Here is a 17,978-nt window from a genome sequence, read left to right on the forward strand (position 1 = left end):
GAAAATAATCCAGCACAAACATTTGAGGATTGATTTTAGATGGCAAAGATCAAAGCAAATTATAATAAGAAAAAACAAAAAAACAAACTGCTTTTTATATAGTAATAACAAAGCTAAAATAGTAATAACGAAAGCAAAATTGCTTTGTACCAGGTGCTGTTCTAAATTTAATCTTCACATAAACCTTATGAGGTAACTACTAACATCCCCATTAGTAAAGAACATTGCAGTAAAGAGGAGTATCTCACACACAGCCACTGTAGCCTGAGTTCCAAACTGTTAAGCACTACTGCATTTATTTTTGAAAATGACCTCTAGTGATAGTTTTTAAATGTAGCTTAAAAAACAAGATGCGAAACCTAAACAGCTGAAAACATTTCAGGATAATTCCATTTAAATATCTTGTACCAAAATAGCCTACATTAAGATAACCCTATTGAAAACCCTTAGATTTGACTTAATTCTAACACAATAACTGAAAACTTACTTTGGGGTTTTTTTTTTTTTTTGAGATAGTTCATTTTACATTCATCTTAATTATATTCATCACTGCACTGAAGTAAAACTGTTCTTAAGAAAACCTCTAGGAAACTCAGGAATTTAGAGGTATTATTAAAAATCTCATGATGATTTTAATTCATGCTCTTGTTTATGAACCTGATACTACTTTTATTATCTGAATCCAAACTTAACATGGGAAAATATTTACAAGCCATACAACCAAGTGGAGAAGATACATACATAGCCTTGTGCCTGTGAATAACAACAGTTTCCTACTAATTTCATCAGCCTTGGGAGAATATGCATGTGTTACAAATTCTCGTTGCTGAGCAGCGTATCTCCTTTGTATGTGACCAGAGACGAAGAACTGAGTTAATTCTTCCTGCTAAATGCATGCCTGTCCAGTGACAGGTCAAGACCCATCCTTAAATCAGTATGTTACTATTGCTTCCAACAAACAAGTTCTACTCCTAGAATCAATTTATACTTCTGGAAACACAAGAAATACATGTATAATCATCAACAACAAGGAAAAGAAATTAAACTTTCACACCATTTTGTCAGGTATTTTTTAAAAAGAGCATTTGACAGAAATTTCCTGTGTATTATAATTCTTTCATACTCACCCTATCACAAGTCAGGCACTGCACTGAACTAATGATTGTTCCATCAAATATGTCTGAAATAACACTTCGGTATTTCTTGTGCTGTTTTTTTCTCTTTGGAGATGATGCAGACTGAGCTAGGATTGAAAAACAAGTATAGAAATTTTTTTTAGAAATCAAAGTAGTTCCTTTAGCATTTTTTTCTGAAATCTTTTAACAGCAAAATTACTATGCTGAAGAAAGTTGTCAAAATACCATTCAAAAGCATTACCTAAACACACACACACACACACACACACACAAAAAAAACCCTCAAAGAGAAACTACGATGAAATAGAAAGTATTCAGCTTCCCATCTTGACTTCAACCAGAATAGTTTTGCTTTTACTTATTTGCTTTTGCTCCCAAGTAAGGCTTTATTTGAAGAAAGGATTCTATTAAGCTTTGAGAGTTCTTTATATATTTTAGATACAAGTCCTTTGTCAGCTATGCGATTTGCAAATATTTTCTTCCAATCTTATCTTTTCATTCTCTTAACAGTGTCTTTTGCCAAGAAAGATTTTAATTTTTTTCTTTTATGGACCATGCTTTTGATGTCTTTGATGTCTTTAAAGAATTCTAACACAAGGTCATGAAAACTCTTATAAGAGTTTTACAGTTTTACATTTTCTAATACTGGAACTCTCATACATAGCTGGTCGGAAAGCAAAATGATACGGCCACTCCGAAAAACAATTTCATACAACATTAAGCATAAAACTAACATAAAACCCAATAACCCCACATCCAGGTGTTTAACCTAAACAAATGAAAATTTATGTTCATACAGAAACCAGTACATAAATGTTTATAGCAACATTATTCATAATTGCCAAAAACTGGAAACAAATTCAAGTATTTGTCAGTGAGTGAATAAACAGTAGTACAGTCACACAATGAAATACTACTCAGTAATAAAAAAGAACTATTCAGACCTGCGACGTGACTGTATCTCAAATTCATTACGCTAAGTGAAAGCAGCCTGTTTCAAAAGACTATGTCTGTGTGATTCTATTTATATGACATTCTGCAAAAGGAAAAACAATAGGAATAGAGAACAGATTCACAGGGCTGGGGCTTTGGGAGGAGTAGTGGGATGGTCTGGTAGTATAAGGGAATTCTTTGGGGTACTGGAGCTGTTCTATATTCTGTTTGTGGTGATGGTAACAATCTATGCACATGTTGAAACTCAGACCCCTACACCAAAAGAGTGAATTCTGTTGTATGTAAATTTGTGCCACACACAGAGAAAAATTTTAAATCATGGTTGTGTAAAACTATGCTGTCAATTTAAAAAGCTTGAATAATATTTCATAATTAACACTTTAAACTATCAAAGCAAAGGAACCTGAATAATTGAAGCTTCTACCTTTTTTGTGTGTGGGTGCCAATCCTGGCCACAAACTGCCTGATTTCGGAGGGCTTGCTGATAAACGTGGGTTAACACCTTCACTTGACGGGAGGGTCTGTGATGTAGACAGTTCATTCGAATGGACATCAGTAATATATTCTGTAATATTTAAAATTTGTATTATTACCTTAAATAGTAAAATTATTCCACCTGTCAAATAAAGCTTTCTTCATCTGAGATTTTGAACACAATTCACATTAATAAATGTCAGGTGAAATACCTGATAGACATTAGGCTTGATAAGCAAACTAACAGTGATTTTCCCCCTAGGAATCTAATTAACATTTATAACACATTACTGCTGTAGGCAATCCAGAAAGTGTGCAAATATAAGTGTGGAAATATAAAGCCAAAGAGGATCATATTTGTCCTAACTTAGTATTTAAAAACCAAAAGCAATTTAGGGCAGTTTTTTAGAAAGCTTTAAAACTATATGGGAGAAAAAGAGATTATCCTCCCTCCCAAACTGACATAGTAAGCAAAATCTAACAAGAAATTTAGGCATAAAGTAATTATAAATTATTTTACTCTGTTATAAAAGGAAATAAAACCCTCTGTCAGAAAAAAACACCTTTTTTGGAATTAAATTATGAATCAAGAAAATATAAGCTCTATGAGAGCTATCTTGATTTGCTGTTGGATTCCTAGTACATAACATATATTCCAGGGCAAGAGACTGCTCAAAAAGTATTTGAGTGAAGAAAAGAGAATTGTACATAACAGATCCTGAAACAGAATGATTTCAGGGATTTTTCCAGATAATGCAAAATAAATGACTTTTATTACTTTCACAGAGGCATTTCTCATGATCCCAACCATGACTAAAAGCAGACCGCATAATATTGGGGGAAGAAAGAGGAGGAGACTTGCTCTAGCCTTTCAGAAGGGAATAAAGTTAATATCATCTAGGTCAGGGATTGGCAAATGTTTCCTGTAAAAGACCAGATAGTAAATATTTTAGGTTTTGCGTGTCATATATGGTCTTTGTCACATTTTTCAATCAGAAAATGTAAAAGCTCAGATCCCTGATCCAGGTCATCAATTAGTTACTAATTGTAAGAATAAACTTGCTATGGAACAATAAAGAACCAGTATGTCAAGTAATCAGGCTTAATCAGGCTTTTGATGAGGAAAGGCTAGATAGCAGATGGCTTAGTCTTTCAATACTGAAATTTCACATATCTATTGACTAAACAACTTCTAACCACATTTAAACTTCTAAACATGACATTAGTATAATCAAGGAGCCTAACACGTTTTCCTGACTAGAAGGCATTTATGCACTGCACATGGGTGAACCACAAGTATTCCTGTGGTTAAGGAAATATCCTTCTCCTCCAGAAAAAATGTGGTGTTCAAAAACGTAAGTAAATTGTTTAGTAGTTCCTACTCTTCAGTAATTACAAAAGATAAATTTTTTATGTTCCTTGTCTGCCACTTACTTTAAGATCAGATAATCTGAACCTCTGATGGTTTAATTTTATGTGCTTTGGAGAATTAAATACCACATTAAGCTAACACAAGTTAACCCTAGAAGAAATAAATGTAAAATGCAAAGCAACCTAGCTCAACTATCTTTCATTTGGCCACTTGCTCTTTCTCAAAGGAACAATGACATGTATTACGGTATAATCTATCGTAACAGGGTTCATTATAGTTAATTAAATTCCTATGCCAAACATACACCAAGTATTTCGTAGCTGATATGACTCCAATGACAGCAATCTAAATCTAACAGTCTACAATTTGGATTATTTTGCTATTTTGCAGATCTCAACCGAATCTGCTTTAAATGACATTAACTTAATACTCACATGCAAACAGTACTAAACTCTACTAGTTAGAAAGCCCAAAAGTAACATCTATTTAATACCCTCTTTCTTTCAATTAGTATGGTTGAACTATAATGTCATATACTACACACAAAATATCAAGCTAAAGCTATTAATTATTCTATTTCATTTTTATTATGCTAAATATAAACTGTGAACATTAACATGTAAATTAGAAATGTATTCTAAAGTCACATGTCAGACTAATTCCGCTCTCCCCCAAATCAGAAGATGGTAAAATTACAAATATCATCTTAAATATAAACACATCTTGCACCCTTTGTCTAAAAATGAAACACTATCATTTGCAAATTATAAAAATTGTCACCTGAAGCTCTGCTGTGTATTTGCACTTTGACAGTTTCCTGATTGTTCAAGTCAACTGTTTCAGACACAGAGTCTCTATCTAATTCTCCTTCAGAATTCGCTTTATTAATCTTATTGCACATCTTCTCTTTTTGCCAATCTTTTGACATTTCTGAATTATTTTCATCATCCTGAATTAACATTGTTGTTTCATTATTATCTTCAGAAAAGCTTCTAGACGCATTTTCATTTTCGGCTTTATCACTGCTGCTACAAGATTCACAAGACTGAAAATCTGCATCTGATTGGCTCTTGTCTTCCTCTATGGTCTCCTCAGTCATTAGAGTTTGAGGATCCTCTTCTACTTCCATGACCTGTTCTTTCAGTTCTTCATGAAGCAGATCCATTAAACATCGAAGGAATTCTTGAGCATCCTAATATATAAGCAACATAAATATTACCATTTCATTAAAAATACATGTATGTAGAAATGAGAAAATATACAAAATGTGGTTAGCAACTGATTTCTAAATGTGTAGCATTATACTAAGGAAATACAACTTTGTAGACATAAGGCATTGGAGGGATAGGAAGCACTAAGTTCTAAAAAGTTATGTAAATAAAACAAAAGGAATTAAAAAACTGAACATGTATTTCAATTAAAACTAAAAAAAACAATAAACAACAGCAACAAAAAACTGAAGATGATCTGGAGGTCAGCTTTAGTACTGCTGCTATTTTAGAGAACTTGAGTAAGGATTTGCCTCATCTGACAATAAGAATTCAGAGAGATATCCTGAATTCAAGTATAAGTTTGGCTTAAAACTAAAGCTTTATCTAGTTTTGCACTGTATCTCAAAAATCCTTGATCAACCTAGAATGTTTATTGAAAATACAAATTCGTAGGCCCCAACTTATGTCTACCAAGTCTCTGTGATCCAGGAATTTGCAACAGAAAAAGTTAACAGAGAACAGGTATTGTTTTGAAAAAGAAACACATGTGAGGACCAGGTATTAACATGAAAAACATTATATAAAGTACAATAATTGAAACTGCCATTGGTATCAATCCAAAAAATTACAGGTCAATGAAACAGATTAGAAAGCCCAGAAACAGACCTTATTATATATTAATAAATTAATAAAGAAGAAACTTTTAAAACCAGATAAGAAAATTCTTAAATCTGTAGTTTCGTACAATTTGTTAGCTGTTTGCGAAAAATTAAATTTGGATTATGTTGTAATGTGAAATAAATGACACATGTCTAAAGAATTTTTTTAATTAAATCATGAAATACAGAAAATACAGGTAAAATCTATCTCTGGATGTGGAACTTTTCAAAGCTAAAAGCACTAGAATATACTGACATATTTAAACACCCCCAAATTTAAAATTTCTAGAAAAATATGAAATTAAGAGAAATGTGGAAAAATGTAAGCCAAAAATATGATATGGGGTTATTATTCTTAGAATTGCAAATGAGTATATAATAGCATAATGCACACATAATAGCATTTTGCAAATGTATTAAAGATTAATATTATGAATAAAAAGCAATAAAGACGTACCTGCTGAGAATACCCCCGAAATGTTGGATTTACAGTTTTAATTCCTTGAAACAGATTAGTAGGCACAACAAATCCTGGCCTGAGGAAGAAAACATTTTTAGGAAGAAATCTGTGATTTTTAGTTTTTATTTTAGAAATGAGCAATCAGGGACTTCCCTGATGGTCCAGTGGTTGAGAATCCACTTTCCAACACAGGGGACACGGATTTGATCCCTGGTCAGGGAACTAAGATCCCACATGCCCCGGGGCAACTAAGTCCACGCTCCAAAACTAAGGAGCCCGCGTGCCACAACTAAAGAGCCTGCATGCCGCAACTACAGAGTCCAAGTGCTCTGGAGCCCATGCAACACAACTAAAGAGCCTGTGTGGTACAACTACTGAGCCCGCACACTCTGGAGCCTGCGTGCCACAACTAGAGAGAAGCCCGTGTGGGCAATAAAGACCTGACATAGCCAAAAATAAATAAATAAATATTTTTTAAAAAAAGAAACAAACAATCAAAAATTCAAAGAGTTAAACTGAAAAGTATTTGTGTTTCAAAAAATCATTCAAAATTGCCCAGTACTGGGACTTCCCTGGTGGTCCAGTGGCTGAGACTCCAAACTCCCAATGCAGGGGGCCCAGGTTTGATCCCTGGTCAGGGAACTAGATCCCACATGCTGCAACTAAGACCCGGCACAGCCAAATAAACAAATAAAATAAATAAATATTTTTTTAAAAAAGAGGGCGTGTGTGGTGGTGGTGGGACGAATTGGGAGATTGGGGTTGACATATATACGCTAATATGTATAAAATAGATAAGTAATAAGATCCTGCTGTATAAAAAAATAAATAAAATAAAATTTAAAAATTAAAAATATATATATATATACAGGGACTTCCCTGGTGGCGCACTGGTTAAGAATCTGCCTGTCAATGCAGGGGACATGGGTTTGAGCCCTGGTCCAGGAAGATCCCACAGGCCGCGGAGCAACTAAGACCGTGTGCCACAACTACTGAGCCTGTGCTCTAGAGCCCACGAGCCACAACTACTGAGGCCCGCGCGCCTAGAGCCTGTGCTCCGCAACAAGAGGAGCCACCACAATGAGAAGCCCGCGCACCACAACAAAGAGTAGCCCCTGCTCACCACAACTAGAGAAAGCCCGTGCACAGCAATGAAGACCCAACATAGCCAAAATAAAATTGATGAATTAATTTTAAAAAAAAGATAAAAAGACTGCCCCTTCGTTTAAAAAAGAAAACACAGTGAGAAAAAAAAGAGAAAAAAAACAAAAACAAACAAACAAAAAGTGCCCAGTATTATGCTTCACAGGTTCATCAAAATAGCTTATTTTTGATATTTAAGCTATGTAATTTATTGTTCTCCTCCCTAATGAAATGATTATGCTCTACTATATGATTTTTCAAAAAATACTTCTAATTACTTAAAATAATATTTTAATTACTTAAAATTCTTGGGATAAGTATATCTAGTACACTATCTAAATAAAAATTTTAAACCAGCCATCAAATACTCATACAAACAAAAATGAAAAGTAAACCAGATGCAAGATTTAATCACTTAAAATTCTGTACTATAACACTTCTGAAGTTTAGTAAACTTCCAAGAATATTAAGTTTATAGTTTCAGGGCAAAGAAGCTTAAACATAGCAGTTAAGGATTAGTTCTAGCTATGCAGTAAGGAACTTAGAAACGTTAGAACCCTTGGCAGCAACGGGTAATACCCAATAGGGATAAATGACAAGAGAGAATTCTGTCTCTTGAATATTAGAAATGTGAATGACATATACCTTCACATTCCAAAATAATTCATTGAAACAATCTTTTCCTAGCATACTGAAATGACAGTAATAACAAATTTTTAACTCAAGAGATACTCTTTAGTAGGGAGTCAAATATCTCAAAGAAAACTGAAGCACTTAGGAATATAAGAACATGAAAGCTTTGGTGGGAGCCGGAGGAAGATGGCGGAAGAGTAAGACGCGGAAATCACCTTCCTCCCCACAGATACATCAGAAATTCATCTACACGTGGAACAACTCCAACAGAACACCTACTGAACGCTGACAGAAGACCTCAGACCCCCCCAAAAGGCAAGAAACTCCCCACATACCTGGGTAGGTCAAAAGAAAAAAAGAATAAACAGAGACAATAGGATATGGATGGGACCTGCACCAGTGGGAGGGAGCCGTGAAGGAGGGAAGGTTTCCACACACTACAAGCCCCTTCGCGGGCGGAGACTGAGGGTGTCGGAGGGGGAAAGCTTCGGAGTAGCGGAGGAGAGCACAGCAACAGGGGTGCGGAGGGCAAAGCGGAGAGATTTTCGCACAGAGGATCGGTGCCCTCAGGCACACACCAGCCCGAGAGGCTTGTCTGCTCGGCCGCCGGGGCGGGCGGGGCTGGGAGCTGAGGCTCGGGTATCGGCTTTCAGTCGGAGCGCAGGGAGAGGACTGGGGCTGGCGGCAGGAAGAGAGCCTGAAGGGGTTAGTGCTAGCCCGGAGGGAGTCCGGGGAAAGGGTCTGGAGCTACCGGAGAGGCAAGAGACTTTTTTCCCTTTTGTTGCCTGGTGCGCGAGGAGAGGGCATTCCCCTCCCTCCCCTCTGCCTGAGTGAGCCAGAGCCCCCGAATCAGCGGCTCCTTTAAACCCGTCCTGTCTGAGCGAAGAACGGACGCACTCCAGCGACCTACGCGCAGAGGCGGGGCCAGGTCCAAGGCTGAGACCCGGGAGTTGTGAAGGCAGACACAGGGAAATCTCTCTGTGCAGCCTCCGAGGCAGCGGATTAAAGCTCCACGGTCCATTTGATGCGCCCTGCGTCTGTGGAGTGCATGAATGGACAGCGAATCATCCCAAATTGAGGAAGTGGACTTTGAGGACAAGATTTAAGACTCTCCCCCCTTTTTCCTCTTTTTACAACGAATTATCCCAAATTAAGGAGGTGGACTTAGCAAGATTTCAGACTTCTCGCCCTTTTCCTCTTTTTACAACGAATTATCCCAAATCGAGGAGGTGGACTTGGAGAGCAAGATTTTTGATTTTTCCCCCTGCTCTCTTTTTGTGAATGTGTATGTGTAATCTTCTGTGTAAGATTCTCTCTGTATAGCTTTGCTTCCACCATATGTCCCAGGGTTCTATCGGTCTGTGTTTTTTTTCAATAATTACTTTTTAATTTTAATAACGCTACTATATTTCATACTTTATTCTATTTTACTTTACCTGCTGTTTCTTTTTTTCCTACCTTCCCTTCCTCCCTCCCTCCCTCCGCTCCTCCTTTCCTTCTTTTTCTTTCCTCCCTCCCTCCCTCCCACCCTTCTTCTTTCCACTTTCTTTTTCTTTCCTTCCTCCCTCCCTCCCTCCTATCTTTCTTTCTTTCTTTCCTTCCTCCCTCCCTCCCTCCTTCCATTCACTCTTCCTTTTGCTTTTATTCCTCCCTCCCTCCTTTCTTTCCTTCTTTCTTTCCATCCTTCCTCCCTCCCTCCCTTTCTTTCTTTCTTCCTTCCTTCCTTTCTTCCCTTCTTCCTTTCTTTCCCTCTCTCTTTCTTTCTTCTACTAATTCTTTCTTTCTACTTTTTCTCACTGTTATTCTGAGCCGGGTGGATGAAAGGCTCTTGGTGCTGCAGCCAGGAGTCAGTGCTGTGCCTCTGAAGTGGGAGAGCCAACTTCAGGACACGGGTCCACAAGAGACCTCCCAGCTCCACATAATATCAAGCAGCGAAAATCTCCCAGGGATCTCCATCTCAACACCAGCACCCAGCTTCACTCAACGACCAGCAAGCTACAGTGCTGGTCACCCTATGCCAAGCAACTAGCAAGGCAGGAACACAACCCCACCCATTAGCAGAGAGGCTACCTAAAAACATAATAAGGCCACAGGCACCCCAAAACACACCACCAGACGTGGACCTGTCCACCAGAAAGACAAGATCGAGCCTCAACCACCAGAACACAGGCATTAGTCCCCCCCACCAGGAAGCCTACACAACCTACTGAAACAACCTTAGCCACGGGGGACAGATACCAAAAACAATGGGAACTACGAATCTGCAGCCTGCAAAAAGGAGACCCCAAACACAGTAACATAAGCAAAATGAGAAAGCAGAAAAACACACAGCAGGTGAAGGAGCAAGATAAAAACCTACCAGACCTAACAAATGAAGAGGTAATAGGCAGTCTACCTGAAAAAGAATTCAGAATAATGATAGTAAAGCTGATCCAAGATTCTATTTCCAAGATCCAAAATCTTGGAAATAGAATAGACAATATGCAAGAAACAGTTAACAAGGACCTAGAAGAACTAAAGATGAATCAAGCATCGATGAAAAACACAATAAATGAAATGAAAAATACTCTAGATGGGATCAATAGCAGAATAACTGAGGCAGAAGAACGGATAAGTGAGGTGGAAGATAAAATAGTGGAAATAACTGATGCAGAGCAAAATAAAGAAAAAAGAATGAAAAGAATAGAGGACAGTCTCAGAGACCTCTGGGACAACATTAAACGCACCAACATTCGAATTATAGGGGTTCCAGAAGAAGAAGAGAAAAAGAAAGGGACTGAGAAAATATTTGAAGAGATTATAGTTGAAAACTTCCCTAATATGGGAAAGGAAATAGTTAATCAAGTCCAGGAGGCACAGAGAGTCCCATACAGAATAAATCCAAGGAGAAATACGCCAAGACACATATTAATCAAACTGTCAAAAATTAAACACAAAGAAATCATATTAAAAGCAGCAAGGGAAAAACAACAAATAACACACAAGGGAATCCCCATCAGGTTAACAGCTGATCTCTCAGCAGAAACTCTACAAGCCAGAAGGGAGTGGCAGGACATAATTAAAGTGATGAAGGAGAGAAACCTGCAACCAAGATTACTCTACCCAGCAAGGATCTCATTCAGATTTGATGGAGAAATTAAAACGTTTACAGACAAGCAAAAGCTGAGAGAGTTCAGCACCACCAAACCAGCTTTACAACAAATGCTAAAGGAACTTCTCTAGGCAAGAAACACAACAGAAGGAATATACCTACAATAACGAACCCAAAGCAATTAAGGAAATGGGAATAGAAACATACATATCAATAATTACCTTAAATGTAAATGGACTAAATGCTCCCACCAAAAGACACAGAGTGGCTGAATGGATACAAAAACAAGACCCATATATATGCTGTCTACAAGAGACCCACTTCAGACCTAGAGACACATACAGATTGAAAGTAAGGCGATGGAAAAAGATATTCCATGCAAATGGAAATCAAAAGAAAGCTGGAGTAGCAATTCTTATATCAGACAAAATGACTTTAAAATAAAGACTATTAGAAGAGACAAAGAAGGACACTACATAACGATAAAGGGATCGATCCAAGAAGAAGATATAACAATTGTAAATATTTATGCACCCAACATAGGAGCACCTCAATACATAAGGCAAATACTAACAGCCATAAAAGGGGAAATCGACAGTAACACAATCATAGTAGGGGACTTTAACACCCCACTTTCACCAATGGACAGATCATCCAAAATGAAAATAAATAAGGAAACACAAGCTTTAAATGATACATTAAACAAGATGGACTTAGTTGATATTTATAGGACATTCCATCCAAAAACAACAGAATACACATTTTTCTCAAGTGCTCATGGAACATTCTCCAGGATAGATCATATCTTGGGTCACAAATCAAGCCTTGGTAAATTTAAGAAAATTGAAATTGTATCAAGTATCTTTTCCGACCACAATGCTATGAGACTAGACATCAATTACAGGAAAAGATCTGTAAAAAATACAAACACATGGAGGCTAAACAATACACTACTCAATAACGAAGTGATCACTGAAGAAATCAAAGAGGAAATTAAAAAATACCTAGAAACAAATGACAATGGAGACACGACGACCCAAAACCTATGGGACACAGCAAAAGCAGTTCTAAGGGGGAAGTTTATAGCAATACAATCCCACCTTAAGAAACAGGAAACATTTCGAGTAAACAACCTGAACCTGCACCTAAAGCAATTAGAGAAAGAAGAACGAAAAACCCCCAAAGTTAGCAGAAGGAAAGAAATCATAAAGATCAGATCAGAAATAAATGAAAAAGAAATGAAGGAAACGATAGCAAAGATCAACCAAACTAAAAGCTGGTTCTTTGAGAAGATAAACAAAATTGACAAACCATTAGCCAGACTCATCAAGAAAAGAAGGGAGAAGACTCAGATCAATAGAATTAGAAATGAAAAAGGAGAAGTAACAACTGACACTGCAGAAATACAAAAGATCATGAGAGATTACTATAAGCAACTCTATGCCAATAAAATGGACAACCTGGAAGAAATGGACAAATTCTTAGAAATGCACAACCTACCAAGACTGAATCAGGAAGAAATAGAAAATATGAATAGACCAATCACAAGCACTGAAATTGAAACTGTGATTAAAAATCTTCCAACAAACAAAAGCCCAGGACCAGATGGCTTCACAGGCGAATTCTATCAAACATTTAGAGAAGAGCTAACACCCATCCTTCTCAAACTCTTCCAAACAATATCAGAGGAAGGAACACTCCCAAACTCATTCTATGAGGCCACCATCACCTTGATACCAAAACCAGGCAAGGATGTCACAAAGAAAGAAAACTACAGACCAATATCACTGATGAACATAGATGCAAAAATCCTCAACAAAATACTAGCAAACAGAATCCAACAGCACATTAAAACGATCATACATCATGATCAAGTGGGGTTTATTCCAGGAATGCAAGGATTCTTCAATATACGCAAATCAATCAATGTGATACACCATATTAACAAGTTGAAGGAGAAAAACCATATAATCATCTCAATAGATGCAGAGAAAGCTTTCGACAAAATTCAACACCCATTTATGATAAAAACCCTGCAGAAAGTAGGCACAAAGGGAACTTTCCTCAACATAATAAAGGCCATATATGACAAACCCACAGCCAACATTGTCCTCAATGGTGAAAAACTGAAACCATTTCCACTAAGATCAGGAACAAGACAAGGCTGCCCACTCTCACCACTCTTATTCAACATAGTTTTGGAAGTTTTAGCCACAGCAATCAGAGAAGAAAAGGAAATAAAAGGAATCCAAATTGGAAAAGAAGAAGTAAAGCTGTCACTGTTTGCAGATGACATGATACTATACATAGAGAATCCTAAAGATGCTACCGAAAAACTACTAGAGCTAATCAATGAATTTGGTAAAGTAGCAGGATACAAAATTAATGCACAGAAATCTCTGGCATTCCTGTACACTAATGATGAAAAATCTGAAAATGAAATCAAGAAAACACTCCCATTTACCATTGCAACAAAAAGAATAAAATATCTAGGAATAAACCTACCTAAGGAGACAAAAGACCTGTATGCAGAAAATTATAAGACACTGATGAAAGAAATTAAAGATGATACAAATAGATGGAGAGATATACCATGCTCCTGGATTGGAAGAATCAATATTGTGAAAATGACTCTACTACCCAAAGCAATCTACAGATTCAATGCAATCCCTATCAAACTACCACTGGCATTTTTCACAGAACTAGAACAAAAAATTTCAAAATTTGTTTGGAAAAACAAAAGACCCCGAATAGCCAAAGCAATCTTGAGAACGAAAAACGAAGCTGGAGGAATCAGGCTCCCTGACTTCAGACTATACTACAAAGCTACAGTAATTAAGACAGTGTGGTACTGGCATAAAAACAGAAAGATCGATCAGTGGATCAGGATAGAAAGCCCAGAGATAAACCCACGCACATATGGCCAACTTATCTTTGATAAAGGAGGCAGGAATGTACAGTGGAGAAAGGACAGCCTCTTCAATAAGTGGTGCTGGGAAAACTGGACAGGGACATGTAAAAGTATGAGATTAGATCATTCCCTAACACCATACACAAAAATAAGCTCAAAATGGATTAAAGACCTAAATGTAAGGGCAGAAACTATCAAACTCTTAGAGGAAAACATAGGTAGAACACTCTATGACATAAATCACAGCAAGATCCTTTTGGACCCACCTCCTAGAGAAATGGAACTAAAAACAAAAATAAACAAATGGGACCTAATGAAACTTCAAAGCTTTTGCACAGCAAAGGAAACCATAAACAAGACCGAAAGACAACCCTCAGAATGGGAGAAAATATTTGCAAATGAAGCAACTGACAAAGGATTAATCTCCAAAATTTATAAACAGCTCATGCAGCTCAATAGCAAAAAAACAAACAACCCAATCCAAAAATGGGCAGAAGACTTAAATAGGCATTTCTCCAAAGAAGATATACAGACTGCCAACAAACACATGAAAGAATGCTCAACGTCATTAATCATTAGAGAAATGCAAATCAAAACTACAATGAGATATCATCTCACACCAGTCAGAATGGCCATCATCAAGAAATCTAGAAACAATAAATGCTGGAGAGGGTGTGGAGGAAAGGGAACACTCTTGCACTGCTGGTGGTAATGTTAGTTGGTACAGCCACTATGGAGAACGGTATGGAGGTTCCTTAAAAAACTAAAACTAGAACTACCATATGACCCAGCAATCCCACTACTAGTCATATACCCTGAGAAAACCATAATTCAAAGAGAGACATGTACCAAAATGTTCATTGCAGCTCTATTCACAATAGCCCAGAGCTGGAAACAACCTAAGTGTCCATCATCGGATGAATGGATAAAGAAGATGTGGCACATATATACAATGGAATATTACTCAGCCATAAAAAGAAACGAAACTGAGCTATTTGTAATGAGGTGGATGGACCTAGAGTCTGTCATACAGAGTGAAGTAAGTCAGAAAGAGAAAGACAAATACCGTATGCTAACACATATATATGGAATTAAAAAAAAAAAATGTCATGAAGAACCTAGGGGTAAAACAGGAATAAAGACACAGACCTACTTGAGAATGGACTTGAGGATATGGGGAGGGGGAAGGGTAAGCTGTGACAAAGCGAAAGAGAGGCATGGACATATATACACTACCAAACGTAAGGTAGATAGATAGTGGGAAGCAGCCGCAGAGCACAGGGAGATCAGCTCGGTGCTTTGTGACCGCCTGGAGGGGTGGGATGGGGAGGGTGGGAGGGAGGGAGATGCATGAGGGAAGGGATGTCGGAACAGATGTATATGTATGACTGATTCACTTTGTTATAAAGCAGAAACTAATTAAAAAAAAAAAAAAGCTTTGGTGATTGTTTTCTTAGGAGAAAGGCTGGGCAGTTCTTAGGAACCATTAAATGCAACTTTCTGAATAGTTCTAATACAAAATATTACAACAAACAATTATTTTTCTAATGCTACACTTAGAGCAAATAAACATAAGCAGAAAAATAAACATTCATATATGCCTCTATGGTCTGATTTTAGCATTGTGAGAATGCCTATTCCTGAATTAAAAATCAAAAGTGTCAGTAACAGCAGCTTTAACAGTTCAACATTTTATCTCCAGTCCAGATATTTCATTTGGATGTTCATTTTCAAATATAACATGCCCAAAACTGAATGTCTCAAATCTGTCTACTTTTTATACCTCTATAAATGCACCTGCAAATGTTTAATATTTATGTTGTTCATTTAAAAATATAATAATGAAAATAAACATATTAAGTACATACCTGCTTTTATGCCACAGCTCTGTCATCAGTTTGAGATAACTTTTACAAATAGCTGGTTTCTTATCAGTTCGGGCTAGTCCTCCACAATGAAGAAAAAATTGTGTCAAAGGTGGGCTAGTTTAAAAAAAAGATGTTAAAAAAAAAAAGTTAGAGTGCAGTCACAGCTTAATACTCATTGACTTCTAGTCATTCAATGAATTGACAGCACATAGAGCCCTGTATCTGTTACTTCTTTGCTCCCTTTTACAGCTTCACATTCTTTCCTTCATTATCTTGCTCAACCCATCAAATCAGATTTGACCCACCACATCAGAGTCCTCAATGCTGCCAAATCCAGTAAACACCTTTCATTTCCCCCGTAGCAGCATTTGTCACAGGTGGTTTACCCCCTTCTCTTAACCAATGTAATGCACTTTTTTACTTTTCTTCTTGACCTCTCTGGTAACTCTTTTCCCTCTTTATTGTTTTTTCTGCTCTTACCAGGTATCTATCTATCAGGGTTCCTCAGGACTTGATCCTATGACTTTTCATCTCTTCCCTGGGTGATCATCTGCAGAACATTCCATACTGCACCTACCTACTTTACAGGACTATAATTAATAAAAAAAACCTAATTGCTTTATTAGAGACTTTCCACCTACAGAAAAATATAAAATATTTTCCTAGGACCTCTGAACTAAAAGTGATTTGAGGAATTAATTAGTTCAAGCTCCTCATTTTCTAGATGTAAAAACAAATAACTTCCTCAAAGACATACAACCACCTAGGGTCTGAGCCAGGACCAGCAGTCTTAGGAAACTATAGGCACGGTCAAAGCAACCCCATTGGGACAACAATGGATTATGTCCCAACTCAGTTTCTTGCCTACTCGACCGTAAGAGTTACTCAGCAAGAAAGAGGAAATAACTTTTTCAGGAATATTTACACATTTAGGCTTTAGTTAATCCAGATAATTTTTTAACTGGGGGCATTTCAGAAAAGGGGGGGAGGCAGCACTATGTGTTGAGAGGGGTGAGGGAAGAGGTACAGCAAGGATTTAATGGGATCCTGTTGGCTAGGGGAATTGAATATAATTGTCACCTTTTTCCCATATTACTATTAATGTATATTTTTCTTTTCTCTTCTCACTCCTTTTTTCTGAGTGTACTACAGCAGCACGGTTTTCTGCTCCAAGAGTAACTCTATTATTTTTTTTTTTATAATTTTATTTTATTTATTTATTTTTGGCTGCACTGGGTCTTTGTTGCTGTGCACGGGCTTTCTCTCGTTGCAGTGAGTGGGGCTACTCTTTGTTGCAGTGTGCGGGCTTCTCACTGAGGTGGCTTCCCTTGTTGCGGAGCACAGGCCCTAGCCTCGCAGGCTTCAGTAGCTGCGGCACATGCGCAGGCTCAGTAGTTGTGGCTCATGGGCTCTGGAGCACAGGCTCAGTAGTTGTGGTACACAGGCTTAGTAGTTGTGGCGCACGGGCTTAGTTGCTCCATGGCATGTGGGATCTTCCCAGACCAGGGATCAAACCCGTGTCCCTTGCCTTGGCAGGTGGATTCCTAACCACTGCACCAACAGGGAAGTCCTCCAAGAGTAACTTTAAAAAACTATACTGGGCTTCCCTGGTGGCGCAGTGGTTGAGAGTCCGCCTGCCGATGCAGGGGACACGGGTTCATGCCCCAGTCTGGGAAGATCCCACATGCCGTGGAGCGGCTAGGCCCATGAGCCATGGCCGCTGAGCCTGTGCATCTGGAGCCTGTGCTCCGCAACGGGAGAGGCCACAACGGTGAGAGGCCCGCGTACCGCAAAAAAAACAAAAACAAAAACAAACTATACTAACAAAATTAATTTCTCTACTTACCAATTGGAAAGAGCCTGCAAAGCAGCATTCATATAACAAGTATTTCCAATATTTTTCAAACCTGTAAGACCTATTAGGAAAAATTATAAATTATGTCATCATTCAATAATGCAATGACTCAATTTTATGAGTGTTCGCTGAATATGTAACTAGGTAATTATTACGGTTCCCAACCTATGTTAAGGAAATACAAAATACATTATAGGAATACAAACAGCAA

At 37.6% G+C, this 17,978-nt stretch overlaps 1 protein-coding gene across 5 annotated transcripts in view; it reads right to left on the reverse strand.

The window, feature by feature from the left end:
- Positions 1 to 17,978, reverse strand: part of USP33 (ubiquitin specific peptidase 33) — a gene marked incomplete at both ends in the record, with an annotated part of 42,558 nt that overhangs the window by 19,063 nt on the left and 5,517 nt on the right. For all 5 annotated transcript variants that reach the window (XM_079696759.1, XM_079696763.1, XM_079696761.1 and 2 more), the window contains 6 exons: positions 1,128 to 1,243; positions 2,515 to 2,655; positions 4,717 to 5,128; positions 6,264 to 6,342; positions 15,913 to 16,026; positions 17,759 to 17,828. In XM_079696759.1, the coding sequence (XP_079552885.1) occupies positions 1,128 to 1,243; positions 2,515 to 2,655; positions 4,717 to 5,128; positions 6,264 to 6,342; positions 15,913 to 16,026; positions 17,759 to 17,828 (932 nt within the window). The remainder of the gene's footprint in view (positions 1 to 1,127; positions 1,244 to 2,514; positions 2,656 to 4,716; positions 5,129 to 6,263; positions 6,343 to 15,912; positions 16,027 to 17,758; positions 17,829 to 17,978) is intronic.

The sequence above is a fragment of the Hyperoodon ampullatus genome (genome assembly GCF_949752795.1).
Source record: "Hyperoodon ampullatus genome assembly, chromosome: 2".
Lineage (NCBI taxonomy): Eukaryota > Metazoa > Chordata > Mammalia > Artiodactyla > Ziphiidae > Hyperoodon > Hyperoodon ampullatus.